The sequence below is a fragment of the Caretta caretta genome, chromosome 2, assembly GCF_965140235.1.
Source record: "Caretta caretta isolate rCarCar2 chromosome 2, rCarCar1.hap1, whole genome shotgun sequence".
NCBI lineage: Eukaryota > Metazoa > Chordata > Testudines > Cheloniidae > Caretta > Caretta caretta.
This window is the reverse complement of record NC_134207.1, coordinates 175,702,819-175,728,395: the sequence shown is the minus strand read 5'-3', so window position 1 is coordinate 175,728,395 and position 25,577 is coordinate 175,702,819. Positions and strand designations below refer to the sequence as shown.

At 41.0% G+C, this 25,577-nt stretch overlaps 1 protein-coding gene across 13 annotated transcripts in view; it reads right to left on the bottom strand.

Moving 5' to 3' along the window:
• The window catches only part of COA1 (cytochrome c oxidase assembly factor 1), a 131,724-nt gene that overhangs the window by 59,149 nt on the left and 46,998 nt on the right, over window positions 1–25,577 (bottom strand). For 10 of the 13 annotated variants that reach the window (XR_012667138.1, XR_012667141.1, XR_012667139.1 and 7 more), the window contains 4 exons: window positions 13,598–13,781; window positions 7,015–7,116; window positions 2,919–3,070; window positions 492–568 (listed from right to left, as the gene is read on the bottom strand). Coding sequence is in view for 9 of the 13 variants with exons in the window: in XM_048839106.2 (XP_048695063.1) it covers window positions 492–568; window positions 2,919–3,070; window positions 7,015–7,116; window positions 13,598–13,628 (362 nt within the window). In the remaining 4 variants the exon portion in view is untranslated. The remainder of the gene's footprint in view (window positions 1–491; window positions 569–2,918; window positions 3,071–7,014; window positions 7,117–13,597; window positions 13,782–25,577) is intronic. The other 3 variants (XM_048839108.2, XM_048839109.2, XM_075125597.1) reach the window with 1 other exon arrangement.

Here is a 25,577-nt window from a genome sequence, read left to right as displayed (position 1 = left end):
TCCCAGCTGCAGCATAGACATACCCATCACGCCATGGCATTGCTGTGGTCTGAGAAGAGTAGAAGATATCACAGGTCTGTGATAAAAACTAAGGACAACCAGTGTTCAACCCGGTGCCCAAATATCTTTGCATTTTCTCTGTGTGTGAAGGGGAAGAAGGGGGTAAATTAGACTCAGTGGGCCAATTATGCACTCCAGTATACTGGGTTACAGTTAACAGAGGACAGTTTTCAGCACAAAGGTCTCGATCTAATGTCCTCATACTTTTGTATTCTTTGGATAAGAAATGTAAAATTATTGAATAGATATTGTCACTTCCATAATGACTGCATGTGAACACAATATTTCATAAGCTCGTCAAAGGCAGATTTCTTCCTTATTTCCATAATCTCAGCCATTTTGATGACTATAAACCAAAAATCTGGCCCTGCTGCCCTGGATTCTCCTCCTACCCTGAACACTCCACAGAGTACCCTTTTATTCATACTTACCAGTTAAGGGAGAGGTCTCTTACTGAATTGGTACAGAGATATCCAGCTGATTTTGTTCCAGATACTGGTATCTTTAACTGCAGATATAAAAGTTAGTTGAACACTTTTTCAATGACTGATGTTAGTGAAATGAATATTTTATTCCTTTCTTAGTCAATAAGATAAAACTGAATCACTCCCAAAATTTTAACACAGACACGTCAGCTTTTCAGCACTTTTAAGAGTTTAAACTTTTTTAATGGGGTGTGAGTGTATTAATTTTGTCATACACAAATCGGTGTTAAAAGAATGTTCCTGTTATGACTGCAACCATATAAAGAAAGTCACTTACTCTGAAATATTTGAGCTAACACCCTTTCTTTGCAAAGCACTAGGAGATCCAGGGATGACAAGTATTACATAAGAGTTTATTATAAGAAATACAGGCACAAAGGCTGGGATATTGAAAGCTACACTCCATTAAATTAAAGGGAATTGGGTATTAAAACCCTGCAGCAGCTTTAAAAATTCTACCATTAAAATACTGTAACTTAATAAATTAGGCTACAGCTGCACTATTGCATTTCTGCTAAAACATTCAGCATGGCTGAAGAAAATAAATGTGCTCTGTCTATTCTTGATAGACCATCAAAAATGGCAACTCCAAGCCTTCTCAAGCAGGTCTAGCTGGCAGGAGTTGGGCATGCTCTGGAGGTGGTACAATAGCCCCTGGACCAAGCAAGACTCTCTCTGTCATGCTGTAGCAACCCACTCAGGCTGATGAAGGGTTGATTATTCACTGGTTTCATATCTCCGATGAAATAATGCTCATCATTATAGAGGGCACTGAGTGACATGGAGGATAAGAAAGCAGTTGGTTGGTCAGAGGAATGAAATGTGACTTCATCATTAGTCATTTAAATCTTTGTAACATTCTTAAAGATGACTTACAAAGGAAAAAATTAATTGGGGATTGCTGGATTCCCCTCTTCTGATCTATGTAAAGAAAGCTTGACGGTTTTTGTCTATGCTTTTTATATTGGAAATTCAGATCTTGCCTGGAAGACTCTAAGGGCAACTGGAGAACTAGGATATTCATAACATTACAGATATCATGCAAGTGGATCCTGATTTAATTGAAAGGGAAAGTGAATTTTATTCAGTCTGTTTAGAACTTGCTGCTTTTTATTTTCTTGGTTAACACCTTTAACTCAAATGCCCTACAGCCAGCTGGAAGAAGATATTTGTCAAAGATTCAACACCCTGTGCTCCTTTCATTAATGGCTTTGAAAACTCTCAGGATGCAGCTGAAACCTCTAGCAAAAGCAGAGTAGACCAGACTAAATACGCTTGACTTTTTTTTTTTTAGCCACTGGCTATCTACACCAGAGGTTCTCAACCACGGGTACATGAAGGTCCTCCAGGGGGTACATGAACTCATTTAGAGATTTGCCTAGTTTTACAACTGACTGCATAAAAAGCACTAGTGAGCACAAACTAAAATTTCATACAGACAATGACTTGCTTATACTGTTCTATATCCTACACACTGAAATGAAAGTACAATATTTATATTCCAGTTGACTTATTTTATAATTATATGGTAAAAATGAGAAAAGTAAGCAATTTTTCAGTAATTGTGTGCTGTGACACTTTTTTGTATTTTTATGTCTGATTTTGTAAGCAAGTAGTTTCCAAGTGAGGAGGAACTTGGAGGTAAGCAAGACAAATCAGACCCCTGAAAGGGGTACAATGGTTTGAAAAGATGGAGAGCCACTGATCTACCCTGATACAAAGCCCGAGGGCAGACACAGCATAAAAAGTGATCTTTATCAGTCTGGCTTCACTCTGCTTCAAACTAGTATAAGCTGTGATGGTGCTAGTCATACTTCACAGTTGTGCAACACATCCACACCAGGACTAACATTTTCAAAAGCACCCTCAGTGACTTATGTACATAAGCTACATTGAAAGTCAATTGGTCTTAGATGCCTAAGTGACGTAAGTACTTTTGAAAATTGTATCCTCTGGCTTTTTAGTGGCATAGCTACTCCAGTAGCTAAAAACCCGAAGGTAGGCAAGGCCTTATGTAAAAATAAAAAACAAGCAGAAAAAAAAATCCTTTTGGGTGGGGATGGCGAACCCTTTATACATCATAAAGAAGCATCAGTGGGTGCAAACACCATTTATTTTCCTGTAAGAAACTACTTAGCACAATATGAATGAGTAATTCTTGCTATTTCCTCCTCTACCATATTTCAAATCAAAAGACTTAGATGCCTTTGAAAGTCTCACCCTAAAAAGCACTCATCTACGGGGCCTGTGCACCTAATTCACTTAGTTGCCTTTGAAAAATCTCCCCCTCACTCTCCTCCCCACCATTACTATACACTTAAAATCCATCTTTCACAGCCTTGTTTCACTGGCAGGCAGGCTCCCTGCTCTTACCTGTGCTCTGGCCATGTCAACGCGATTACTCTTGTCTGTCAGTCTGATGTTGTGAACTTTAAGAGGGGGAGCCCCCAGTGCCTCCAAGGCTGCAGGGTCATTCTTAAGCTGCTCAATAGCCAGCTGATAATACTGTGTCCTGGCAAAATTTTCTAGATCAAAGAAACAGACAGTTGTGGAAATAAGTCACTATGGGGTTGAAAAAACAAATAAAAGGAGACCTAAGGGGGGAGTAAGATACTTTTTTTTTTTTAAACCAACTTCTGTTGGTGAAAGACATGCGCCTTTGAGCTATAACTTGAAGAGCTCTGTGTAGCTCGAAAGCTTGTCTTTCACCAACAGAAGTTGGTTTAATGAAAGCTATTACCTCACCCATCTTGTCTCTCCCAAACTGGACTAACAAGGCTACAACAACACTGCAAATAAAAGAAATGACACCACCACCACCCCCCCCGCACACACACACACACATTCTATAATAGTATACATATATATAAAATACACACACAGAAAACCCTCTAAAAAAGAATTCAACCCTATAAATAGTAATAACCAGCCATGAGATACCAGACATGATTCCTAAATCTAAGACTTTTACACTTGTGGATTGCCAAAAAGAGAATCCCAGGTCTGCACTACCCCCTTTCTCAGTGGTGACAGCAAACCATTCTAAATGTGGGGAAAACAACTATTGACTAAAAATTATCCCAACCCCTAAATCAGAAACATTGCAGCAGAAGGAAAGTGTTATTCTGTAGCAAATTTAGGTGAAACAGGCCCTGGATTTAAGACCTTTCAAATGTCCTGTACATATTAAGAGTGGCATTATGGGCAAGTTTCCATGCTTTTCTGACGCTTGCAGAGCAGTAGGAGGTGCACTCAACAACGTTCTGAATGGATTCTAAACTTTATAGGGAATTCTGGAAAACATGTAGAAACTGAGAGAACTTCTTACATTGCTCTAGGATGGCAGTAGCAGCTGCTGCTACAGAAACTTTGTTTTAGGATTAAGCGAGGTTTAAGCAAAAGTCCCGACAACTAAAACACAAGTGGAGGAAACATTAATTTTAAAAGGGTATAATAAAACATATACAGTTGTCACCATCAAAGTCAATGTGCTCCCAGCTACTACTTCACAGTATGTGAAGTATAACAGCAAGGAACTACAGAGAAATAGTGTGGCAGCTGAGGTGATAACTGGAAAATATTCTTTCCAGTGGTGACCAATGTATTAAAATAGAACTGTTGGGGGGAGGGGGGAAATAGTGGCCCTTCTAGTGCTAGAAAAATCTTTAAGCAAACTTTTCAAGCTGTGCGTGCTGAGAGCGGGATTTTCAGATGTTCTCAGCACTGGCCTAGCTTCACTCTCACTGACCTCAATGAGAAGAGGGTTAGGCTAACACGGAATACTTTTGAAAATCCTACCCTGAATATCTAGTTCCCACCTTGGATTTAAAACAGAGGACTCCAATCTTTTGTTTGTCCACCTCTTTATATTGCTCTGGGAGTGCAACGGGGTTGGAGGCTGTCCCCAGTTGACAAAGAAGACATAAATTAAAATATGTCTAGCCCAAGTTCTCCCATAGCCACTAATGAGGGCAGCAGCTGGCCATTTCCTGAGGGAGGACAGTCTCTTAGGGCCATGGATAGCAGTCAGCCAGGCTGCTTTCAAAACTTTGAGGCCATCCCCAGCATAGAAGCAGACTCTGAATCGGGAAGCTGCAGCCAGTCCCCCTTCACCCTGCTTCTCAGCTGTGCACAGTAGACAGTGGTATCTCATGAATATCTTGCCTGAAGTATTAACATAAAATGCCTAACTGTGTGTGAACTTGTATATCTATAGCATCAACCCAGAGCAGGGGTTTCTAAAGGGCACAACAGTTGGCTATAAAGATGACTGTTTATCTCCTCACAGAGAGCCTGAAATTGGAGCTCAGGGGTTTGTAGTTACAAGAAACTTCCTGATTATTGTGTGTCTGAAACTATTTCAGCATGACACCAAACTTAAATGGTGGGAGCAGTGGAGGCGGTTGGGTTGTTTTCTCCCTGGCACTGTCTTCGGGGCTCTGACAAAGCAAAGAGAATCTTTGTAGAAAAGGTCCAGAACAGGAACAGTTATACATAGCAGATATATAAGGAAGTGATGTAAACCACTGGGTACAGCAAAGAGAGAAGTCAGAGGATCCTAGAGTCCAATGCTACTTAGCTATTTAATGTACAACATGAAGGAAGTCCCAGAACTTCCTTGCACTTCAGTCATCTTGGCTGTACACATAAAGATGAGGAAGGGGAACCAGAACTTCATTGCATCCACATGATTGGTATTGGTGCTTAGTTCTCCTAGGTTAACAAGCCTTTACGGTTAGAGATATGAAACTGTATTAGCTTGTGAGTCAAAGTAGCAGCTTCTGTTTCTGTTTGATGCTAATGAAGAGGGTAACTCTCATTAAAGGCTGTACTTTAGTGATTAAAAGCCCAGTTGGCTTGTAATCAAAATATCAGAAACAGTATGTGGTTATCAATATCACACCAATGCAATGGTCCTTAAAAGGCTATGCATATTTCATTTGAACACTGCATCAGACAATGGTTTTAATGATGATCAATAGCCACATAAATTATTTGGATTGTTCAGCTAAATGATTTGGGAAACTAAGGAGGAGTTTTCACTCACTCTGCTAATGAAAGTAAATCTATTTCAAGAGATGTTAAGAGAAAATGCTAATATCCCTATTAAATCCAGCCTCTCTATTTTAAAACATGTCAGCCTCTCTATTTTAAAACATGTCAGACTTCTCAATCTGCCTGAGTTGCAATTCAGAACTCAAGTGCATGAATTGTCTGAAATAGAAGACGGCTTTCCAACGTTGTCCAATTTGTTGTTAAAATATGTCAAATGAAGGGAAGGTTTCACAACTACTGAGGGCTTCATAAAGGGGTTTGGCCACTTTATGCAAGGCCACTTGATGCAAGGCTAGGCAAAAAGCAATATAAATGGATAGTAACTACAGTAGAACCTCAGAGTTATGAACCCCAGAGTTATGAATGGACCAGGCAACGAAGCATGTCATTTGGAACCAATCAGGCAGCAGCAGAGACCAAAAAAGGCAAACACAGTATAGTATTGTGTTAAACGTAAACAACGACAAAAAAAGTTTAAAAAAAAAAAAATCTCACAAGGTAAGGAAACTGTTTCTGTGCTTGTTTCATTTAAATTAAGATTAAAAGCAGCATTTTTCTTCTGCACAGTAAAGTTTCAAAGCTGTATTAAGTCAGTGTTCAGTTGTAAACTTTTGAAAGAGCAACCATAATCTTTTGTTCAGAGTTACAAACATTTCAGAGTTACAAACAACGTCCATTCCTGAGGTGTTCAGAACTCTGAGGTTCTACTGTACAAGGGAAAAGCATGAGACCCAGAGGACTAGAGCGGTCAAATAAGTGGAAACCAAGCCTGTTGCTTCTGGACTACTAAATGTCTGGAAGTCAAGTTTAGTAAAAAAGAAAATCCAATTGCTTGAACTAATAACGTTAATAATTCTCAGCCAATTAAATGTAGCAAGTAGATCTGTCTGTCACCTAATTGACAGCATCATCTCTAGGCTTCCTTCTAAGGCTCCAATCCTGCAACATGCTGAGCACTCTTAACTGCTGTTGACTGTCTTCAACAGATGTTGATGCTCAGGACCTCACAAGATCCATTTTGAGGGAACGGCACCATAAACTGGATGTATTACAATTCTAACAGGTTCACATTTCCCTATTTAAGTGGTGGTCTCCTGCCCTTTCCCCCACATTTCCCAACAATGACCATTTTTAAAATCTAATTAAGAATAGAAACCTTCATCTGTTTTTAAATAAATCCTTCTGAGACTAAAGTGACCATGCTTCAGAGAGAACTAGTATTGGAATTAAAGCCAAGGCTACAAAATGAGGGACATTGCACTGGCAGGTGTGATTAATAAAATCTTTTAAGCTCTGCTGTTCTTCCCTCCCATCCATGTTTATCAGAATCTGAACTATTCTTATTTGTCAACTGTACAAAGGGGAATGATGTGGAGAGGGCAGAAATAAGGTTGCTAATAGCAACAGGACTTACTTTGCATAAGATAATACATCACAGCACATCCCCCACCACTTAACAGCCCCAGATAAATAGCCATTTGCTGTAGTTTTCTTAAAGAGGCTGGCATTTTTCCCCCTAGAAAGAGAAAAAAGAGAGAGAGAGACACATTTATTGTATGAGGAAAACTAAGAGATTGGTTTGGGTTTTTTTGCCAAAGTTCTTTCAATATCCCAGCAAAATAAGCCTGAATGAAATCACCGCATGTAGCAATCAAGCGCTCTCTGGGGCCCCACCGTGCATCCAGAGGAAATCTGTGATGAGAACGGAGCAAACTGGGCACCTAAGCAGGACAGAATATGTTTATTCACTTCCTTTTGCGATGCCACCACTTCACTAATTGCCAAGAAAAAATGACCTCCCTGGTGTGGCTGATGGCCAGAAACAGAGCATATTGTTCTCGCGACTTACCATACATACTCAGTAACACAGTGCAAGTATTCAGGTTTGAGGGGCCAGATTTATCCCTAGTGTAACTCCACTAAAGTAAATATGCTTGCACCGGAGTCCGTTTGGCCAGAAGTCTTAAGCTACAGAGCCAAGCTACAGCACTGCCAGTAAATATAATGTTGCTGAGGTTTGAGTTTGTTGGGGTTTTCTTTTTTAAGCCACTGGTAAACAGGAAGATTCTTGCAATCCTATTCTTCTCTAATCCTTTTCCTTTTACCATCCTGCCCAATTGATGAGTCATGGTTGTTGTATCTGTCTGAATGACACAGCAGACTAACAACTAACTCCTAAAGAATCAACCTAGTAGTTCTCTGGCTTGGTTACCGAAGAGTATTGCTAAACCATATGGCCAGGAGAACCCTATCTAACGCTTTTCCCCAAGTCATTCCTTCAGCGCAGGATGGGCCATAAACAAGCATCTGAATAGCTGTTTCCTAAAGTGTTTCCATCACAAAAACGTGATAATGGACTGTTGGGGAGGGAACGGTCTGATAATAATTTCAAATGTCAAGCAGTCTTGTTGACTGAAGTGTGTAAATTTCTGGAGTTAATGTGGATGTTACTACTGGATGCTATGATAGGTTATAAAATTAGTGGTCTTAAAGGTTTCAAGCCCAAACCTTTGCCCTGCTGAAACTCTGCAAATGGACTGCTTGGCTAAAGCTGTTTAGTGAAGCATAGCACAAAGCCAATTACAGAAATATGATTGAGACAAAGCCGCTTAATACATCTTATGAAAATTGTCCGCATATCTCCCAAGAATGCATTAGTCAGACCTTGCTTCACCTGAGGAACCACAGTTTCAGAGCGTGGAGTGACAAACAAAGGAACTCTTTTCCATACTGCTACGAGCTAGTGTGTGACATCAGCATGATGTCTGGTATGTTCCATGTCCTGCCTCAGAGATTGATTATTTGCCTGAATTTCCTATCCTATCCCCTCAAATTTTCTAGCTGAGGGAAAGGAGGAATTTAATAATTAACCCAGATATCACTTTTGTCTATTGCCTAATGTGCATAAACAACTTGTAACTGGTTATTGTTACATTGTACCATAGCATTTTAAAGTCATCTTTGCCAATTAGATCACTATGTTGAAAAGTAATTTCTTACATGGAAGAACTGTCCTGAAATCAGAATATTACATAATACTTTTGTAGCCACAGCACTCTACAAGTCCTCCTATAATATAAATCTTCAGAAGAGCCCTCTTAAGTAGGCAAGTATGCTCACCATTTTACAGATGATGCAACTGAGGCAGAAACTTCATGTAACTTGAAGTCCCCATGAGAAACCAGTTTCAGAGCTGAGAACAGGCCCCAGGTCTGCACTCAGAACATTAGAGCATACCAGCAATCCCAGCCTCTCCATCCTCCATCCCTGCCTATCCCACCTTTCCCATGCAGGCTGTTGCTGACTCGTTCGAAGAGACAATGGATTTTTTGTTGGTTTTGACTCCCCTCTCTAACTCTTGTCCCCTTCATTGCCCCCCTTCATTGCCTGTCATTGCCCCCCTTCTCTAGCTCCTCTGCCTGCACAAGTGAGCCCCTATCTCCTCTTCTTCCTGACCTATATTTCCCCTAGTCTTGCTCACTTTTTCCCTCAACCTCTCATGCTACTCAAGTACCTCACAGAGAATGGAGATAATAAAATTCTTCTTGTTGAGAAGTGGTAATAGAGGATTCACAAGGGTGTACTCTTCTGAAAGGAAAAGCAGAACTTCTCCCAAATATATTTCTTAATGCAATTTTCTGCAAGAAATACCTCATGGTGTATGTTTGTGTAACTCACATTTCTTATTATGGCCGACTTGGTGTGCTACCCAGTTCTTTGTTCGTTCTTGTTCCCACCAGCCTATTAGGATGTTTGCTCAACCAGACATACAATAAACTGGCCAATGCTACCACTATTTTAGCAAAAAAAAAAAAATCTGTCTTTGATCTGGAAAGCTGATCATTGTGTAACATACTGTGACCTGAGGCATTTGTTATGTTCCTTTCAAAACCGTGGCCTAGAACTGCCATGCATAATTTTCTTCTTGCAGTGAAATTCAAGGTAATAGTATACAAATGTCTGTGCCTAGTGGGCACTGTTGATAGCTTGCTGAGGAAAATAGAAAGACACTGAAATCTAGCACCAGTAAGCATCATAGGTAATTCATATCAGTCTTGCATAAACTGTAGTCAAAGGATCTGCTACTTGCAACCAAAATGTCTGTGGTTCATTAGGCATCACGGTCCGATCAATTCTCAAACAAGTGTTATGGAGAGAGAGAGAGCGAGAGGCATCCATGTCAATTAATGGGATACTTATTTTATAATATCTGCTATAATATTCACCGTTCTTTACACCCAGTGGATCTGGTTATACATCTCTGCTAGGTCGCAGTCTACACAAACACTAACATTTCCCTTTTGTGAACTTCGAGGAAGCAAGAGGCTCAGCTGCTTAAATATCACTAATGATTTAAAAGATGAGATTCACAAATACCACTTGGCAAGAGTGAATTATGAACTCAATAGTTACTGCAGCCCTCAATCACAACATCTATCTGAGGAACTTATATTCTCCCCCTCCCCCATCAGCAGAGTGTCTGAACACTTCACGATCTTTAACGGATCTATCCTCACACCACCCCTCTAATGGCAGAGCGGAGTTTCTCAAATCCTAGCCTAGCACCCTAACCCATCCTCCCACACACATCTTGTCTGTTGTGATGATATATCCCTGGGACAGTAAGTTACAGTAGGAGATTCAAAAGGCCAAAGCTAGCTAGTTCTTTTTACTTCTGGGGGAATTCTGCACCACTGCACGGGCGCAGAATTCTTTGCTTCCCTGCAGAAAAATGACTTCTGAGGGGAAGGAAAGGGAAGCCGCAAAAGTAGTTAGCTGCCCCTCCCCAGCAGCCTGGAGCAGCTGGCAGAGATGTAAATCAGCATGGAGGGGGTAGGGGGTTCACATGTGGGGAGATGACAATCACTGCCAGGGAGTGGGACTGAGCGGGCATGTGTCAGAGAGTGAATGAAAGAGACCCTGGCTCGCTATTGCAGCACACCCAGCGTGGAGGGGCAGGGCTTTGAGGTGTTTGGAGGTAGGAGGAGGCAGGCTCTGTCCCCTCAGGCAGAGCATAATGTAGCAGCCTGTCTGCTTAGTCGTTCCCATTCCTAGTGAATTCCCCCAGGAGCATAAAACACATTGTAAATGTTTTAAGGCTTCTTTACATTGCCAGAGTGGTGTAAAGGTTCATAATTGTAAATGACAGTATGGCTTTATAAACTGTGAGTTTGATACCCCAGCCCTCACTAGCTTTTCAGTTGCCTATGATGTAATACTGAGCTAATGGCTGCATATATTTGTTGACTAATAACTAGAAATAAAGGATCAGACCTAGCTCCATTACTGTTAGACAAAGTGGATTTGGATATTTCCTCCAATGCTACCCTCTCCCATTCTCCATCCATTGTACTGCAGTTTAAATAAATTACCAAAATAATTAAAATTAGCGTGATTATATTTATATTATTTTGACAAATAAAATATGCAGAATTTTGCAATAATGTGTGCAGAATTTTTAATTTTTTTTGGCCCAGAATTCTCCCAGGAGAATCTTTTTAAGCATATTTTAACAAGTCTCCAAAAAGCTGAAAAGAGAATTCTGATCTCTCACTTCCTCAGGCAGCACCACAATTCAGTCAGCTACCATCTACACTGTAAGTGTACTAGACCATAAGTTTCTTGTCGTGTTGTCAGCTGATGGATGGTGCGATCAAGGCATGCACATGCAACAGGGGCTTTTGGAGAGAACTTTTCAATAGCAATTCAGGAACTTGTTTGTTGGGAAAACTACATCCTGCTGTGCCCGTTCTGTGGTAAGGGTGTAAATTTCCATGAAATTTTATTATTTCACTCACCAGGGGTTAATTTCCTTTCCCTAATCAGGATGACTACCTGTGAACTTTCGGGCTAAAAGATCCCATGAGAACATTTTACACCCTTAACCAAGCAACAACTGGTGATGTTTTAAGTGTGGTCTATAAAATACAAGTGAGAAATAGGATTTTGGGTTCCTGAATGTGTATTAAGATATGAATATTAACAAAGACCAGTCATCAGGATTGTCATGCTAGTTCTGCTAGCTACCTGGTTTTTTGCTAAGATTAATGAGGGGTGTGGAGGGAATCGTGCTTTGTGGAAAGTAGCAAACAACTTGGGAACCCTGTGGTCTGTAAAGGTATCTCGGAAAGAGAGAGAATGTACATGTCATTTACAGCACAGGGAGTAACAGTACCAAGGCGGAAACAATGAGTTTCTGAGAATCTAAGCCGGCCCTATAAGCACAGCAACCTGAAGTTAGGATATTTGTGGGGGGGGGGGTGGAGGGTGAGAAAACCTGGATTTGTGCTGGAAATGGCCCAACCTGATGATCGCTTTAGATAAGCTATTACCAGCAGGACAGTGGGGTGGGAGGAGGTATTGGTTCATATTCTCTGTGTGTATATAAAGTCTGCTGCAGTTTCCACGGTATGCATCCGATGAAGTGAGCTGTAGCTCCCGAAAGCTCATGCTCAAATAAATTGGTTAGTCTCTAAGGTGCCACAAGTACTCCTTTTCTTTTTGCGATATTGGCAATGAATATTTCTACTTCACTGTTACCGGCCATTTTCTATAAAGATGTCTTCACAGCTAGGGTAGGAATCTGTTAGACCACTAAAGGGCATGTGAGTCAGCTTGTGAAAAACAAATGCAGATTTCTTCACAATTGCTATTGAAAAGCACAAGTTCCAAGAAGACTGACACAAAAGGAGGAAGTGACCTACTTTGCAGGAAGAGTCTTTAATTTTAATATCAAGAGGAAAGCTAGGTTGAGATTCATGCACATGAAAGAATACTGAATAGGCAGTATCAAAAGAATGGATGTATGGCTCTCACCAGAGAACCAGTCTGAAAGCACAGCCTTCTAATTGCTGGGCAACTTTATTTCACACAATCAAAATGTAATGTAAAGATCCAGGCCCAAGAGATGGTGGTGGTTAGGGTTCAGTTTGAAGCTGAGACCAACTCAGGTTTGGAGTTCTATAGCACTGAAATATAATAAGCCCAGAGTGGTGACAATTGCACAAGTTCATTTCAGCTCTCTCAAATGGTGGAATTCTCTCAAAAGCAGCTGTTCCCATGAGACTTTGGCTTGTTTTGAATCTGAGCTGGAGGACCTTTAGAGAGAAAGATGGTTGGCTTCAGGGAGGCCCTGACACTTGAGGAGGTTTAGATTTTAGACTCTGATATATATGCACCTCTCTGATTATTTATTTAAGACCTTTATCTTTCTATCCTCATTGAGGTTGGCCAAACATTCCTCCTCCTCCACAGGTGCAGTAGAGAGTAGCATTGAAACAAAGGGCACTTTCACCAGGGGGTGTGTGTATATAACATCTTATTTGTACATGTCTCAAATTACAATCACTGAAGTGACAAAACTCAGAATCTTAATTCTTTGGGGACAGGGGCTATCTTTTTGCAGTTTATACAGTTACTAGCACAGTAGAGCTCTGATCCATGACTGGGGTTCCAGGAACTAGTGCACTACAAATATAATAATGGAAGCAATCACACTGAAGACTGAGGGAGCTGCACAAAACCTAATGTAATCATTGCATTAATTCTCCGACCTGCTCACTGGCCCCATACTTGTGTGGAACACAAGCATACATAGGTGTGCCATAAATCCAGTCAGCCAGAAGGTTTTATACTTGGAAACAGTGCTGTTTTAAATGAGCAGAGTGGCACCTGCACTTTCTCTGTGGCCAAATGTTGAGATCTGAGGCATTTGGTGTCGGAAATCAGGTGACTTATTTAGGTGCTCAAGTATGCTCTGAGTGCCTACATTCAGGAAGCTGACACTATGTCCTACTCATTTTTTTGAAAATCCCTCTGCCTCTTCAATTCAGCAACTCTGAATTAGAACTTGATCAGGTTACAGAGTCAACTTTTGGGAAAACAAGTCACTTAGGTATGGAGGACACACAAGATCAGGGAGATGGCCAGGAAACCCCACATACTATACATCTCCTCATGTATTTCACTCTTACCAGCTAGTGACCAATTCAGCTTACCCAAAAGAATGAGATGGAAATAACTGTCCATGACTCTTGTAAGACGAAACAGTGAGTTGTTTGGTATGTACAAGGCAGCTGGGTCTGATCCGGTTTCTCTCCCAATAACATATCTGGAGACACCGGGCTTCAGAGATGGCTTGTTGGTAATGCCCACAAAATACTTTCTTCCACAGTGTTGTCACTAAACGGGGGAAGTATAAGTAGATGCAATAGGTCTGCTTCAACAGTAATATTTTAATTCACTGTTTTTCCACATATCTTCACTGACATTGTGCTAGTGCATTTTGAAATGCAAATGCAGACTTTGCACAAGTTACTTATCTTGAGCAAAAGCTCAGTCACTTAAGTTTACAGACTATCAACATGAAGAGTAACAAGGGGTGGGTTTTTTTTAATTCTTCCCCATCCCGTTTCGGGAGGAGTACTTTTGACATTTACAGAAGTAGATATGCTGACTTGACTTTGAAATATTCTTACCAGGGGTCCACAGACTCTTCTCTAGAAGCTGAAAATGCTTCCAAGGGTTAGCTCTCCATATAACAGGGAGATAACTAGACCCCAATCGGTGAAAGGATTGTGTGCTCTTTCTGGTGAATTTTAGCCTATTTTCTGCCTTCTATCTCTAGTTAATTAACTATAATATCTAGGGTAGCCAACATAATTATTAAGAATTCATAATAGCCACCCATCCCTCTATCAACTCTTGCAGATATAGCACACCTAGGGAAATGCACTAAAATATAGGAGCATGAATGCATCATTAAATAAGCTAAAGATGGGTTTCTTTTCCATTTCCCCTCCAACTTTTTTAGCTTTCTTCCTCTTCCCTCCCTCAACCTCTTCTCCTTTATGTGCACTTTCATATTCTCTCTCATCTTCATTTATTTTTATTCATTGTCTTTCATAACCTCCTTCCTCACCTCCCCCACCATTACCTGCTGTTCCCTCTCTTTTATTTATATATATATATGTGTGTGTGTGTGTCTGTATGTATGTGTATATACATGTATGTTATGCTGTCTCCTTTCCTTTTCTTTCCCTCAGCTTTCTGTATTCACACCATCCCCCATGTATTCACTCCTTCCCTAGACTACTCTTCTATTCTTCCTCATTGGCTTTCTCCCATTTCTCAGACTTTTTCTTTCTTCCAGTGCTACCTATCCCCCTTTCCATTCACTGCTATGCCTTCCCCCCTCCTTAGTCTTGCCAGGCCCCAGGTTACCCTTCTGTAAAATGGATTTTGTCTACCTCAGTGGGGACAAGGGAACCAAGGGACCAAATCCTTCTGGTTTTTCTCCCAAATCCCACTGATGCACAAAGGTTCCATCTCTAAATTTGCAAAGTGCTTTCAGATCCTAAGATGAAAGGCTTATGTACAGATTAGAGCAGGAGAGGAGGGGGGTCCACCGTCGACATTTCTGAAGATAAATACATCTACCACTTACCCATATTGAAACACTATGGATATACTGTAAAGACCTGAAAATAGGATGTGTTACAGGAGAAGCAGGATAATTATAGCTGTAGTGTGACCCATATTTGCTGTTATTAGAGAATGGCATTATAGGTTAATACCTACTAATCTGTCATTAGCAGTCCTAACTGTGTGCCTCTGTTTAAAAAAAAAATAAAGAACATTAGCTTCTTGTGTTTAAAGGTGAATTACAAAAGATTTAAAGAGTAAGATTTCAGAACAGGAAGAAAGTACCTGTTGTCGTCAGATTTTAAAATGTAACTGGTATGTGTACTTGAACAATATTTGAGATGTTTACCTGAGAAGTCTAAGGTGCAGACTTCCTGGTTTCTCTGCAAGCACGTGTGACATCACAAGAACCATACCCAAAGCTTTGAAAGAATCACTCTGTTCTAAACACTTAATTCCCTAAATGCCCATGAAAACTGAACAGATACCAACTTGCCAGGCACGTCTATCACAGAACCAGTGAAACATTCCTGCCACGTATTGGCTCTAACAAGAGCCAGTGTCAAAGCACAGCTCTCAAATTACCATAGGAAACTTACTTAGGAAAATGGTGATTATGTTACTTTAGCAACTATCTTGTGCTGTAGATATGAGAGGAAAAATACTGCTTAACAGGAGCTTGAGAGAGATGGTCTGTCAAGCAAGGGACACTTTCATAATGTGCAAAAAGAAAAGGAGTACTTGTGGCACCTTAGAGACTAACCAATTTATTTGAGCATGAGCTTTCGTGAGCTACAGCTCACTTCATTGGATGCATACCGTGGAAACTGCAGCAGACTTTATATATACACAGAGAATATGAAATAATACCTCCTCCCACCCCACTGTCCTGCTGGTAATAGCTTATCTAAAGTGATCATCAGGTGGGCCATTTCCAGCACAAATCCAGGTTTTCTCACCCTCCACCCCCACACACAAATTCACTCTCCTGCTGGAAATGGCCCACCTGATGATCACTTTAGATAAGCTACTACCAGCAGGACAGTGGGGTGGGAGGAGGTATTATTTCATATTCTCTGTGTATATATAAAGTCTGCTGCAGTTTCCACGGTATGCATCCGATGAAGTGAGCTGTAGCTCACGAAAGCTCATGCTCAAATAAATTGGTTAGTCTCTAAGGTGCCACAAGTCCTCCTTTTCTTTTTGCGTATACAGACTAACACGGCTGTTACTCTGAAACCTTTCATAATGTGATGTATGCATACATCTTATTTGTCCACAGCTCCCTAGAATATGATCACTTAATCTGCAAGACGAGTGATAATTTAAGAGTTCGTAAACCAGTTGAGTGAGAAATCAAAGAAGCTGCAGTGCTTTGAATGCAGTAATAGCTATTTAGTGCTCGGATCTGCTCACTGACTAGCCATCTGTGTCCAATACATGATGTGCTACATATACTGATCCAAAATTAAAGGCATTGAGATGCATATATTTTTAATTCAGCAAATACAATCCCAATATGGAAAAATATATAAACAGAAAAGATTTATAAATTACTGTAAAATGATAAATTTTACAATAAAGAGCAAGAAAAACTGAAGAAATTAAAAATTACATATTTCTTTTGGAGAAGTGCCAAGAAGCACCAACAAAAGATCCTGACTAAAGCTGGTCAGGAACTGTCCAAAGAAACAGCTTTTTCATGGAAGATATGGATTCATCCCAATCAATACGTTTGATGGAAATGTATCTATTTAGAAAAAGTTCCTATGAAACACTGGCCAGGGGTCCAACAGAACCCTCCCTAGTTTGCTGCTGGAGACCCCAGGGTTTCCAGGGTCCCTGCTATGGAATCAGGACCCTGGAAGCCCAGATTCAATACTAGCAACATCTATTACAGAAAAAATAGGATTTAGCAAAAATAGAGCTTAAATATATTGCAATTTAAAAATAAGTCTGAAACATCAGCAACATGACATGGTTAACAGGGAATGTGACCTAGAAACACAGTACTCTAAGCAGAGAGGCAGCTACTCTATCATATATTTAGAAAATTCCTCTACAACCTCAGGTACTTCGTTCAGACAGACTGAAGTTGGGAAGTTCATAGACTGAGCTTGTGAGATCAGATGTGAAGGTCAAAGAGGAGCAGGAAAGTGGCAAGGAAACTACCCCACACACATCTGGCCATTTTTCACACGCTCAACATCTGTTGTCAGTACCTTGACTTAATCTAAAGAATGATATAACTTCATTCATGGACCATGTAAGGAAAAGGGTGTGTTGGTCGCCAAAAGGCAGCTGGTTCTGAGTCAGCTTCTCTCCATAAAAGGAAGCATTTCAGAAATGTATTGTTACATTATTTTTATGACCTCTTCATTTATTCATTGAATCTTAGATACTTGTGTGGCCTCAAATGCCATAGTATCTAAGCAACTCATAATCTTCAATGTCCTCACTACACCCCTATGAGTTAACTCCCCATTTGCAGATGGGGAATTGAGACAGAGAGAGACTAAGGGTACACCTATGTGGCTAGTGGCGGTGAGCCTCCGCCCACATTGACAAACCCAAATTTGTGGAGCGTCTAGCAATAGCTACGTAGACAACATATTTAAGTTGCATCTTGGGCTACAGCTCAGGCTCTGAAGCTTTCTTCCCCCGCCCCTCCACCCCCCCCAGCTATTTTTAGCACCGTAGTGCAAGCCCAATTTTGTTGTCCCAGGCTCGGAGGCTAACGCAGCTGGGGGCTGTGGAACGTACCCTCAGTGACTTGCTCAAAGTCACACAGGAAGTCTATGGCAGGGGCAAGAAATTGAATCTGGGTCTCCTGGGCTAGTGATTAGGACAGTCACACTGGTCTCCTCCTTCCTCTCCCGCAATGACGCTTACCACCCTGCGAAAGAGGCCCCTTGCCGAACAAAGACAGAGTTCACTTTTTACAGTGAAGTTACATTAGGCAGATGGAACCTCGGCTCCTTGATGGAACTATTACAATTTTACCCCAGTTTAGGATCTGACCCCCAATCTAAAGTATTACAGTCCTGTTTCGGGGTCTGCAAACAGCATGGCACATTCTTAAATATTGTAAGTGGGTAAGATTTTCAAAAGTGGCAAGTCAGTTGTGGGGCCCCAGTTTGTGGGTGCTCAACCTAAGAGATCTTAAAGGGGCTTGATTTTCAGAAAGCACTGAACAGTTTGAAACTAGGCCCTTGACACTCTCTCAAGTCAGGCACCCAAATGTAGCTGCATTTGAATAGGCTAGCCAATGGCATTTATTATTCCCCTTATATCAATGCTATAAAACTTCCAAGCATTTGTTTCTTGGGTTTTAAATGTTTATTCATCATAAATTCCAGTATTTACGAATAAGTTTGTCCATAAGGTGTGTTTATACTCTATTCCAAAAGAACGTTTAAGTTAGCTGGAAATCATTCCTTTAATTACAGTGGAAGAGACTCATCCCCACAGACATCCCAAATTGAAGACTGTACAGGAAACACTTTTGTTTTCCACCATAAAGAGATAAATATTTCCATATGTATGTTTTCTTATTTTTCCTGGTCTCCTGTTCAATCCCATACTGCCATCTCCACATTTCTGTGGGTGCAGAGAGCTGAGATGGTGATACAATCACTATAGAAAAATGTTGTTTTAAAAGATCTCAAATTAGATATGAAAGCATTTGATACAAAAAAAGAAGTGTCTGTGTCCCATTAAGTATTACATCTATTTATGCCTTAGGTAATTCATATGGAGGAAGTGAAGGTTGGGCAGGGAGCTGTCAGGACTCCTGGGTTTTATTCTCAGTTCTGGTTCTGACTGACTCACTACGTAGCTCTGGCCAAAATCTTAACCTTTCTATGTCTTAGTTCCCACGTGTAGAAACGGGCATACTAATGCTTACTGTTGGGATTGTTTGTGAGGCTTCTGTGTATGTAAAGTGCTTTGAGTTCCTAGAAGGAAACCCTTTTGAGTGTGAGTTGTTTAAGTATAATATGTACATTATAAAGGGACACAACTGCTTGCTTCAGCAGCAAAATATAATAATTGCCCATGGAGGGGGGAAGGAAATGGGACACCTTGAAAATAAAAATCAAATGGCATGGAGGTATGTTATTAAAGGAGCAGAATAATTATAGTAGCTGTAGTTTGTACTTATTAAAGAACTGACGAGCCTGTAAACACTTTGTTACTAATCAGTGACTATGTTTCTTAATTGTATTCCTCTGTAGACGGGCACAAATGCAAAGGTGGGGAAAACAGTCACACCTTCTTTTAAGTCAGTTTGGAAGCTTAATGTGTTTGTTTTTTTCATCGCTTGGTAATCTGTTTGTGTACTTCCTGCTAGTATCTCTTCCAATTGGTTCTTCCCTAATTAACATAATCTAGCTCTTATATAGAACTATTTCATCAGTAGATTTCAAAGATCTTTACAAAGGATGTCAGTACCATGAGCCCCATTTTACAGATGGGGAAACTGAAGCACAGATTGGTGATGTGACTTGCTCAAGGTCACCCAGCAGCAGAGCCAGGAGTAGAAACCAAGTCTCCCCAGTCCGAATCCAGTGCTCTAACCGGTGGGCCACTCTGCTCTAGGGACATAAGAAATAACAGGCCATATTCAGACATGGTGGAAGTAGGAGCAACTTCATTGAAGCCTCAATTGATTCCAGTAGAGTTGCATCTGTTTATATCACAGCAGAATTTGTTCTATTGTGTCTTGTCTTCTTCCTGTCTGAGTTTATGCAGATGACAAAAGAAAATTGGGGGTGGGAAGCAATTGTTTGCCTGCTTCTTCAAAAAAAACCATACACTCTCTAAAGTAGACAGATGCCTTAAAACCAGATCCAGGGCATCAATTCATCTTTTGGGTTCAGCTGAAGCATATAAAACACTCTCAGGCTCTGCTCTAATGGTTTTTGACATTGTCAGGCCCCATTCAGTGAACTACTGCCTTCTAACCAACTTGACAGCAACTATTGTTCTACATTTATTAATACCACACGTGCTATCTTCAGAATGACATATTCCAAGGCCAGGCCTCAGCTGTGCTCAGCTCTTACTGCAACAATGTAAGACAACTGCGCAGGCCTCCTGCTGATAAAAAATAAATAAATAAAATTAAAATAACTGCTTTTAACGTGCGACTGACTCATCTTTTTACATTTCAATCACTAATTTCTTCCCAGTGCCTTGAAATTCTGACCATCTCTTCTTATAAGTTTTCTTTTTTGGCTTCTCAAGGCAAGGGTTCTCTTCAGTCCTTTCAGGGTTTGTTTATATGTTTAAATAAACTCAAGTTCCAGAAATGTGAATCTACAAAATAATTAAACTTCAGAATATTTTTACCCCCTTTTATTTTAATGTAGATGCTTTTCTACAAGGATCCTAGTCTCTGCTACAGGTTTTTTTTTTAATTCAATGAATTGTTTACTTTATCAATAATCTGTTGATGCACATCACAGAACCAGAAGTGTTTGGTTAGCAGCGGGGGGAAATCAATAATGTCAAGCATTTGGCAGCTTTGTGCAGAGGAAATCATTTGTATTCTTGGTTTAAATCGATGACCCTGGGGTTTTTTTTGCTGCTCCAACAGGAAATTACAATTTCATTTCTTTGGATAGTGTCTTCTGCAATACACTTGCACATGTTCAGGGGAATACAATACAGTAGCCCTAGTAGTGCTTCTGTGGTGATGTTTTGTTTTAATTTTAAAGACAATGTATTCTACAAACTATACTACACTTTGGTACACAGATCTCCAAGCTGCAGACACTTTGTTTTATCATGAATATTCTTCCAAATAATCAAAGTATTGGAGAGACTTCTCAGTTTCTAAAAGCACTATCCAAAGGTGAAGAAAAGCCCTTTAGACAGGATTTAATAACTAGCCAATGAATTACACTGCATGCAAAGCAACATCTTTGCAAGTCAGCAAGATGCTCTAGTATTCCAGAATGTAATCTGCCATCCCCTGTGATAAAAATTTCAGTTGCAATCCTTTCACGCTAGTCAGACCAACTGATGCCAGTGTGGATGAGCAATACTGGTGTTCACTTGAAGTGTGAGAGAGAAATTTAGCTCTAAAGTGTTTGGTGTTTTGTCTCCTCTAGCTACCCTACATTATACACTAAACACTTAAAACCCTGCTGCTCTTGTCAATGTCTTATCCCTACTTCCCATAATGCTCTTCCAAAGAGGTAAAATTGTTGGAATCTATGGTAATACGTAAAGCACCAACACTTATGCTTGACCAATCTCTTAGCTTTTCCTCTCATCAGGTTTGTATCAGCCATTTCCTACCTGGTGCTGAAGTTGGCAGACACAATTGCCTCCCCCTTTCAGCCTGTGTTCATCACTTTCCTGCAATGTGAAAAGACTGCCAACTCTGACGTTTGGTATTCCCAGGCAACGCCCAAAACCGAGTACTCTAGCTTGTAATACAAAAGAATGGTATTGCCTTACTGGCAGGGCTGGGTTCTCCTTGCACTTCACTTTACCCATTACTCATGAAAACAACTTTTGACTCTGAAAAACACTTTTATAACCTTGGGAATCTCTTCATCTGTTCAACAGGTTGGATCAAGATTAGATAGAATAAAATATTAATTGTTAAACATAGCCCCCACCCTCCCCATTTACTATGTACCTTACTGCCTTTTTTTCATCTTGTTTGTAGCAGCCCTTCTATGCTCCCTCTTCTTCTGGCACAAAGTAGAAATACTCGTTTTCAGGTGGTATTTCAAAATTATTATTAGCTACGTCAAGGCTGGCCTCTCCTGATGTAACACACCAGTTCCATTCTGCTTGGAGTATGCAAACTGGAAGCAACACACTGCTGTTAATCCCCTATTTTGTTTGTTGTAAATTCTCAGGCCTAAGGCTGGCCACCCTGATCCCTCTCTAAGATGGTTTAATAGCTTGTAGTAGAATGGTAGTCATGTTCACCTTATTCCCTCCCTTAGGACTCTAGCCGCTCTAGCTTTTCCAAGCCCTGCCAGCTCTTCCATCATCCAAAGTTAGAGCACCCCTTACATCACCTCAGTTTGCGGCATGTCCACACGCACTTGCTCTCTGCAGTGTCCAGCTGCTAACTGACAGAACAAACAGGGGTTCCGCTTTGAGGAACAAGCCTGGTATCCATTGCTCAGCTGACTCTGTTCTACTAAGTGTATTAACTCTGACAAACTTACAGCGTGTGTTTCTCTTCCCCCTTGAGATGTCACAAGGATAAGGTCATCCTTGCAGGTTGTACAGTGCTGACTGGAACCTTTCAACATCACAGCTAAACATGTTTTAAATTGGGAGGGTGAGGGGGGAGAGAAAAGGGAAAATAAATTGCTCATTCCATAAATATGAAAAGGTGGGTTTGGTTTTATGCCTATGACTGATAGAGCAAAATTAGGATTATATAAAAAAGATAATGAAAAACTGTGGAGTGACCGATAGCATGGTGTACACAAAGAGGAGTGGATTTTCTGCCCACAAAAAAGGCCGCTCTGTTATACACAGTACGGTGTACACCATAATCAAAGTCTCTTGAAGTGGTGAAGGGTGTGTTTTGTGACTAATGCATTTCACTAGTGTGACAAGCCACTTTCATCATGCAGGTTGACTTTACTAGATAAGTAATTTAAAAAAAAATTAGTTTCCAGAGCATGTACCATTTGCCTTTTAAGGCTGTGTTTCTCTGCATGCAGAAACTGGTTGGGAATCAAAAATGCTGAAAAACCTAAAAACTCCACTTTGCTTCAAAACAGAAATTGTGTTCTCTATAACCCATGGTCTTTGAGGTTTTTCCTCAGAAGCCAAAACGTGTGTCTCATGTGGTTGGTGTTTACAAAAAAGAAAATATAATTCCATATGGGGATCAGAAACTAGATTACACTGCAGGAAAAGAGCTTTTGTGCTGCATAGTTAAAGTTGATTCAGATGAAAAAATTAGATCAAGAGCTGCATACTGAGTTTAGGGAAAAACAGATTACCATTTGGCTCAGTTCTCACATTACAGCTGAGAGCCCAGTCCTGTAATTGTCACATGGTCCCAATTCTTTCTCTCTCTCTCTCTCACACACACACACACACACACACACACACACACACACACACACACACGCTCATTTATTCTTGATTTATACTGGTGGAAGTGAGCACAATCTGATCCTGTGTTTGGTAGGAGAGTGTTTGCAGGAGGCAAGCCCTTAGCAATTTATTCAGTTATAGTTAGTTATACAATGAAACATGTAAAAAAAACAAAATGTATACGCTGCTCCTGCCACCCTTTCTCTCTCTCTCTCTCTCTCTCTCTCTCTCTGCTTCTAACCACTAAGCAAATAACTTGTACTCATTGTTTACATTTACAATATTTATAACTAAGAGCTATATTTTGCCATGCTTACTTCCACTGTGATAGCACCTTACTCCAGAAGGGGTCCCATTGTTTTAAATGGGACTCATCACCTAGTAAGGTAAGCCTCTGTGCATGAGAGAGTGGCAGTGTAAGGCTTATATGCAGAAAATGGTAACAGTAAGATAGCGAAGTCTGCCTATAGATGTGCAGGGCCCAATTCTCAGTCTGTTCCTGTGCAGAGCCCAAGAACAGGGTTGGAAACGGGGCAAAGTGGGCTTTAAGCTGCATTTTCCCTTTGCCAGTACTCTGATCCAGTATATTCAGGCTTGGGGTTGCTCCAGCTTGCTCTCTGCTTCGCAAAGGCCCAGATAGCCAGAATGGAACGCACCCCTCCCCTAGGCCATTTTGCTTTCCTTCTACTCTCCACCACTGACAACCTCCTATGCCAAGGGCTTGGAGTTGGGCTAGCAAGGGCTGTTTGACACTGGCAGGGGAGCTCCCTTAAGTGGAAGGTTTTCCCCAGGGGGTATTTATTGCTTTTTAAGGACCCTTTATACCAAAAGGTATAGTAGAGATTGGCTCCACAATGTCTGGGTGTCTTGCCGGCCCATGCCCATAAGTGGCTATTAATCACCATATACAGTGTACAGTATTGCTGAGAAAAGTGGGAAGAAAGGAACCAATCATTTTTAAAGTAGCCAAAAAGCTACTTTATTTTAAGGGGGAGGGAGGGAAACCATACCCAAATCAGCTCATTAACAGTGATTCAATATGTGCCATTGGTACTTTATGGGACTGAGAGTCTAAGCTGGTACACTGTTGTAAGTAACAACTTGCTCATTAAAAACTGATAGGAATGTTTTAATTAGTCCCATGGTCATGACAGAAAATTAAATCTTGCCTCCACTATCCAGCAGTTACACATGCAGTAAGGGTTAATTATCCGGTAGGAGGCAAACCTGGCAGATGTAGAATTCCACCCCTCAGGAAATGGATACAATATCATTTTTGATGGGCCGATCCTTCTTTAGTCCAAATAAGCCACTGATTTAATATGAAGTCAAGTGGTTTGAGCTTCCTCCTGGCTCCTGCTCCCTTGCATTGTGCCTGAGTTTTCTCAGCCAGGATGGTCTGATTTTTTAAAATGCTTCAGCTGTACAATTCAAAGCCAAAAGTGGCATCTTATTGCCAGAAAAGGCAATCACAAATAAGAGCAACGGAACAAGAGAGAAGGCTCTGTGATTTGTAGGCTAAGAAGAGCAGAGGATTGTTAACCTCTAGAGCTTCAGGGGAACAGTGAAAGAGCAAAGCTTTATTCAGGTCTGGCCTTAAACACAAGCAAAGCAAGGGGATGGTTTGATCCCCATGCAAAGAGTAAAATATTGGCTATCCTATGAGTCCCAGAGAGTCCCAGAGCCCAGGTACCAGCGCAAATCTGAATGTCTACAGTGCAATTTTATAGCCCTGCAGCCCAAGCCCCCGTGAGCCCGAGTCAGCTGACACAAGCCAGCCACAGGTATTTTTATTGCAGTGTAGACACCCTAGGGGGCTGGATGTTGCACACACTGTGGGTCTGATCCTCTGGCATGCCCCAAAAGCACAGAGTGCAAGTCAAGTGATGTGCAAAGGTGGTTTAAAGCTCTCCATTGCACTGTCCTGATCCCCGTGCTGCTCTAACTTACAAAGGCCTGCAACAGACACAGGGCCAGAAATGCAGCCCAGGATCAGCACGGTATAGGGGTGTCCCAACCATATCCCCTTCTCTGTAGCCATGTCCCCTTCCCTCTGCTGCATTAGCCGCAGGGAGAGGGCAAGGCATATGTCAACTGTATGGAACTGCAGGATCATCCTTGTGCTCGAGTGATTTCTGCCAGGGGACAATTTAAAATAGGTTTACGGCCTGAGTATACCCCCGGAGCAATGCAAAGCAGCCTGAGGACCTGGCCTGGTATATTCAGTGTCTAATGCATAATTCTGAGACTGTAGGCTCTTTGGGGCAAGAACTGTCAGTTACACTGTACAATACACAGTGGGGCCATGACCTGGTCAGCCATTAGGTGCTACTGCAATATAACAGAGCAGGCTACTGGATGTATTATTGTTAAACTATTTAATTAAGGATTCGTATTTATGGACTAAGGGCTTGTCTACACTTAAAACATTGCAGCGGCACCGCTGTAGTGCTTCAATGAAGTCACTAC